Here is a 6,727-nt window from a genome sequence, read left to right as displayed (position 1 = left end):
TCTAGTTCTAATTGTTGTCGTTTGGCAGTTAGAAGAGAAAACGAGCGAAGTTTATCGATGTAATGCGAGTTCCCTAATTTTGAATTGTAAATGAAGCCGAAAAACTTGGACAACCACTTTCAGTGACTCAACGAAAATGGTGGAAAAGGCTAAGGGTTTTCATCTACTTAACTTCCGTTCTACTAAGCGTTATTCGTGCATTAACTGTCTTATGAAAAAGTGGAGTGTTTCTAATGTCTTCTAATTCGGTCTCTTTTCTTTTGATTTGATAAAGATTTTGTATTTAATTTTATTGTAAAAAAAATAACGCATTCTTTGCTACTAATTTATCTTTTTGAAAAAAAAATGTACTATGATCTAAGTATTCTTAGTACTTAAGCATGAGAACTAAAATATCGGAACAAACTTAACATTCATTTGTTCACGCTAAATTATAAATATGTTCGATTCACTCCAACCTCTTTTAACGATTTTTTTTTTTTTGCTATCATGCAGGTTGTGATTTTTTGAAAACTTTAAGTTTGGTTCAAAATTGAGGTTACACGATCAAAAGCAGAATCGAACAAAATTTCGTAAAAAGAGGTTGGAGTATATTTTGACTCACAAATGACGAAAATTAGCTTAGCAGATGAAGAAGTTCTCTAAATGAATCAATTTCAGATAGTTAAGAAAGCTCATCATGTGTAACTGATAATCAGCATCCTCTTCTAAAACTCATAATACATTGAATACATTACTCAGAAGTCATTTAGCTGTAGAGAAACATTTTAGATTTTATTCGATAGTAAATAAACTGCTACTCCAGGTTCGTCACTTTCATGCTCATTCAATTCACGCATGCAGTCGCTGCTACCACACCTTTAGTAGTCTGAATGGTGAATGGTCCCACTCATAAATTGCTGTGTAAATACGTGAGGGACGAATGACTAGCTTACCTCCATACAAAATACACTCACACATGTGTTACATTACATTACATTAGCATCAAATCAATCCTGTTACTAATCGTATATTTAGCTGTTATAAAACTTCGATCTACATACTACGATCTACATACCTACGTAAAACAGCAATGAAAATATGAAACTCTCGGAAATATTTTGAAAACTGGCGAATCCACGGATATGCATGTCACTATTTTTAACTCATTTCTTTAAATGGTTCAAGATTCAGTCCAAAACAATCTTCACTCATTCATTTTACTTGTACCTTAAGGGATGCAAAGGACCAACGTGAAAGACTTCCATCCTGAGTGGGTACTTGCTTTTGCTTTGAGCTAGGTCCAAGTCAGATTCCTATCGACTTGCTTGAATTCCTTGTTGACACATTGCTGCCACCCCCTGTTACAATTTCTAACTGGGTGCCATTTTTTTTAATTCGCTTGAATTCTTCTTAAAATTACCAATTCACGTCAGGTTCAGGGGGCAGGACAACTTGGTGGAACATATCAAAATATGATTTGATATACCCTGGTGAATGTGGGCATCTATTTTTAGTGTACATCCTCTATAAGTGAAACTAACCTTGCGATTCATGACACCAAAGTAGTCGTATCAATTCAACATTTTTGGAAAATATTTGATGTAAAATACATATAATAGTGCCGACATTTCAAAGGGGCATAAATGCTTTTGATAACAAATTCGCAAATAAAAACTCACCCTTCCAAATTAATGCCGCGGATGACTTGGATGACAAACTATGAGCATGAGCATTATTTGTATAATAATTATGAATACTATACAACAAGTGCAATAACTGTACAAAAACTATACAATTATTTAATTATTGTGACCATGAATGTGCTCATAATTTATTATCCAGCATTTTACGAGCACTTATGGCCGCCACAATCTGGCTGAGTTTTTGGTAGGGAACATATGATTTGACGTTTGGGTTGTGTCGTTTGACGTGTAAACGTTCAAATTTGATCGTTTACACGTCAAAAGACACAACCCACAACGGCGCCGGTGGTGTAGTGGTAAGCGTGATTACCTCTCACCCCAGCAGGCCTGGGTTCAATTCCAGTCGGCGCCGCCGGGAACCGGTGAACACTCGTGTTTATTTCAGTTACCGTGGGGACGTAATTTGTGATTTGCCCCGGTCCCTTTCAAATTGTATCATTATTTATGTACGGTCCTTATATTGGAAATGACGTTTCACAATCATCTGGTGATGGCCGATTTTCATTCGAATAATCGATTAATCGATTAACGAACCGAAAAGTAAAATATTTGTAATCGGTTATATCCGAGGTTATATCATGCCGATATAAGCATTAATATCTCCAGAGGATCATCACCGATCGTTTCAAACATGTGTTGCACTCTCATTGGTGGAAAAATGGCAGCACAGCGAACAAAAAATAATCGATTAGTTGTTAATCGAGTAATTAAAAAATGGGACATCTCTGATTTTGGTGTGGTTGTTTTGATCAAAATGAGCGCAACATTTCATCTCTACCGAGGGGGCAGCAAAACCACAAAATTACCTTGAATGCGGGAGGTATTCATTGGATGAAAGGGACCGTGAAAAAGGACACTAAAATCGAAAGTTTTTCTTCCGACTGTTTCATCTTAGTATTCATCTTTGGTAAAGCCGTTGGTCCCCGGTTCATGAGTTGATGGGTCGATAGGTAGAGTCCAGGTGTGGGAGCTGCCTTCCTGGCACGTCGGTAGCATTGGTGCTCAGCATGGAAAACAAGATCGACGGAAAACAAACCAAAGGAAAAAAAAAAAGACACAACCCAAACTTCAAATCTTATGTTCCCTACCAGAAACTCAGTCAGATTGTGGCGGCCATACGCGATCGTAAAATACTGGATACAAATAATGCTCTTGTATATAGTTTGTCATACAAGTGTATCTGTGGCATAACAATGCTACAGTTGTATGCTGCATACCGAAGGGGAAGACAGTGAGAAACTCAGAGCAATCCAGAGTAACTCTGAGGAACTCTCTTGCTCTCTGATGAACTGTTGTATTATCTCGATTGTTTTGACAGCGCAGTCCAAGCAATCACATTTATCGGAGTTTGGAACTCGCAGGACTAACATTTTCAGCTTTGTAAGTCAACTTTTCCAGCGTTGTACTGTAAAGTAGCTGAAAAGAAGCTGCAGATACAGCTACAGGCAAAAGCTAGCAAAATAGTTTTGGAGGGCGTTTACTCAACTTTCTCACAACCATTATTCAATTTGTCAGTCGCACTGAATAACATCAGCCAATAAACGCTAATGTCACTTCTATACACACACTAATCAACTTTCAACTTGTAGCTGCAAAACAAAGCTTACAAAGTGAATATGTTACTCATTTGATGGCTTCTACACAACCAACCACTCTTGCTGAATAACATAAACATCAAAAGTGCTTTTTCAACAACTAAACAACCTGTACTCAGCTTATAAACTGTGTTATAGCAACTTCGGAAGCATTTTCACAGTCAACTAGGTTTATTTTTAGACGTGTGCAGTTTTACAGCTTTTACTCTGCATGCTCTTTTATAACTAGTCGAGAAAAGTGATTCATGTGCACTATTATAAAGCCTCTACTCAGTGATTTTGTTGTAGAAGGGAATGTTGATTTGTTTACATAAGTTCAAAGTGTTGGCGTAGCACAGTTGGTAGTGTCAAGGTTTGCCAATGAGGTCGTCTCGAGTTCGATTCCAGGTTCCTCCGGTGCAGGGTAAATAATTTCGTGATGATTTGTAACTAATTTCGATTAATTTGATTCACAGCAAAATAAACTAAATAAATTCCTTCATAAAAAAGCGTAAACAGTATTTAACCCGGCTTCAAGAGAAAGCTGTGTAGTGATTATTGGATAACCGGAAAAAGGTTGAATAAGCGCCTTTCAAGTACACACACAACTAAACAGCAGGATAACAGCTGTATAGAAGCGTTAATGGATATGCACAGTGGCGTCGCCCTAACCTCAATCTACCTGTTCAACAACTCTCAAAAAGTAAACAAACAAAACAATATTGGTTCAATTGGATACAAATCAGTCAAACTAGAAAACCCTGTGTCATTTGAACCTGATTGAAATGTAAATATGACCCTAAATAACGTTTTCAAAGTTGTTGAACAGGTAAAAAGTGAGGTTACGCGACGCCACTGGATATGCAATAAGAGCTTCTCCCGACCGTTCCAACAGCCATAAGTAGCTGAGTAAGTTCGCCAGATTTGCTTGTATAGAGGTTGAGTAAAGGTTTCTTCATATCGTATAACGTTTGAATACAGCTTGAGGCTGTATAAATGAAATGAGTAAAGCGTTTACGTTGTGAAAATTGTTAGTTGGGTAGAGCACCGACAAACCGACATGGATGACCATAGCAAAAGCAATAAAATTTCTAACCAAAGCACACTACAGACATTTGGCTCCGTGTTCGCGGGAAATATTTAGCTTGCCATGAATCCGCATGCAAAAGTTATGAATTGGTTCGTGTCTGATCTATTTGACAGTTCGGATTACTGCACATTTAAATCGACCGTTTACGATTTTCGGGCATAAGTCAGAATTAAGTGTCATGTCGGTTTGTCGGTGGTTAGAGCGCTTCCATTGCAGCAATGGGTTGCAAAACATGGTCAGCCCTCACACATTCATCACGAAACTGTTGCTTTCCAAAGTCGACTACGCATCGACTGAAAGAACTGCTGATGAAGAACAATGAGAAGGACCAGTAAACAGACGATCGCGTGACACACATTGAGAGTGGTCCGCTTCTATCAGCCGAGGGAACACTGAAGATAAAAGCGTTATCCTCTATCAATTGGCATCTCTTTACAAATTACGTCATAAAACTACGGACTTTGGTCATGAAAAATGTGAAAACAACATCAAGTCAGTTTGTCCCATTAAATAAGTCCCATCCTGAAATTTGAACGGCCATACACACTTAATCTAGCTCGGTAAAATCTCCAACAGGCGATTACCTCGGCATTTACTTTTGCTGATATCCCTGCAAAATATCTGTTTGTTAGCTGATATCTCAGCAAAATATTATTTGTTAGCTGAGTCTCGGCAATTTCTTTACTGAATCTCAGCAAAATAAATTGCTGAAATACTCGGCTGTTGGAATCTCGGCGAAAAGAATTAAGTGTGTAGGACAAGTTACACCCAACAAAAAATTCCCTATTGAAGAAACGACTTTTGAAGATTTTATTCAACTGCATGCTAAATAATGCGTGTACAATTTTAAATAATAACTTCTGTTCAGGCTTTGTTCACTCAAATCTGGAGAATTTATTCAACCACAACATGGTGTTGGTTGGTTGCGGTATGTCGAGAAGCTTTTATTTGACTTCCATGAGTTGCAACACAACTTATTCGATCAAATGTTTTATTATTCAGCGTTTATTGGACATCTTGGCTTCCTTAAACAATATTTAGCGTTTAAATTAGACACTAGTATACATTTATTAAACGATTATTCAACTACAGGAAAATTTACCCGAAACAGTCCTCACCCCAGATCTGGAACAGTTATTTTGAAATGCAACATTACTGAGCATCACCGACGCGATTCAGTGGGCTAACTCGCACCCTTCGGTTATTTGGGCTAACACAACGCAAAACGTCAAAAAACTAACCGTTACATTTTTTTGTACTCCCTCTTCTTCTTGCATTCGTCTTTCCTCTTGGTGTGCGTGCGTTGTTTTCCTCGCACTCCACCACCAGCGCAGTTACTGTTTTGCTCTCCTCTCGGTTCTGCTCCTGTTTAGTCAGTGAAAAGAAGCAAACGCAGTAAACGACAACGGATATTCGTCGATCTCGTCTCGTCCGCCGTGGAAGTTCACATCAGTGTTCAGTGTTTACTTCGCCTAGATTGAAATCGATTCGTTGTGTGCAGCGGTGGCGACTCTGCCTTTGGATGCGACTCGTGTGAACTACTCCGTTTTCCCCAGGTGGAGGTTGTTCCGTCCGTCCGGACAGAAGTGTTTTCCCGAACAAGACCAAAGTGAAGATACAACGTTGATACATTTTGCTTGATGTTCCCCCCCTAGCAACAGTATCTACTGAAAACGTCGCAATTTTGGAATGATTATATTTTCGGTTCTGCTGGAGGAAGAAGATCTGGAAAAATCAAGACACGGAATCGTCGCGGGTGCAAAAGAATATAAAATCGATGAAAATTCTCCTTGATATAAGGAGCTGGTAATCATTAAATTGTGAGGAAAAGTGTCAAGGAAAAAATCGAAATTTTCATCGGCAGCAAATACAAAAAAAAAATGCAGAGTGAAAGTGCATAAAATAGAGAATAACGGCTTACATGTAACCAATTTTCTGTATGTGTAGTAATCGCCAATAAAGCGAGAAGAGAAAGGGCATTCTTCCTTATGAAATCGAGAAAGCAGCAACAGGGAAAATTAAACAAGCCCTAGTGATGTAAAAAATATTTTAAATCAGCGAAACAAAGCAAAAAACAGTGAACGGAAAAGAAAATAATCCACCAAACTTATCAACAGAGCAGTCAAAATTTTTCTCAATCCCAATCTCTCGGCTGCCGCCTCGCTGCTGCTTCCCGTGGCAGAAATGGACGAAGAGGAAGAGGTGGCCGATATCCGGGAGCAGATCTTCCACAACACCGTCCGGGAGCATATCGTAAGTGTTTTTTATTTAGTTTTATTGGTTTTTCCTCCCAATCAGTCCTGATATGCTCGATATACCTATATCGAATATGTGAGCAGTATAGTTTCTCTTCGCTTATCGCGTAATTGGGTTACGGG

General features: G+C 38.5%; 1 protein-coding gene across 2 annotated transcripts in view; it reads left to right on the top strand.

The window, feature by feature from the left end:
* Positions 1 to 5,751: 5,751 nt before the first annotated feature.
* Positions 5,752 to 6,727, top strand: part of lili (LMBR1-like protein) — a 120,413-nt gene continuing 119,437 nt past the window's right edge. The window contains exon 1 of one of the 2 annotated variants that reach the window (XM_065237693.1): positions 5,752 to 6,602. In XM_065237693.1, coding sequence (XP_065093765.1) covers positions 6,534 to 6,602 — 69 coding nt within the window. In that variant the 5' untranslated portion in view covers positions 5,752 to 6,533. The remainder of the gene's footprint in view (positions 6,603 to 6,727) is intronic. The other variant, XM_065237691.1, reaches the window with a different exon arrangement.

The sequence above is a fragment of the Ochlerotatus camptorhynchus genome, unplaced genomic scaffold, assembly GCF_037179485.1.
Source record: "Ochlerotatus camptorhynchus isolate MF236.1 unplaced genomic scaffold, CSIRO-AGI_Acam_v1.1 ptg000639l, whole genome shotgun sequence".
Lineage (NCBI taxonomy): Eukaryota > Metazoa > Arthropoda > Insecta > Diptera > Culicidae > Ochlerotatus > Ochlerotatus camptorhynchus.
The sequence above is the reverse complement of the archived record's forward strand: the minus strand, read 5'-3'. Positions and strand labels throughout refer to the sequence as shown.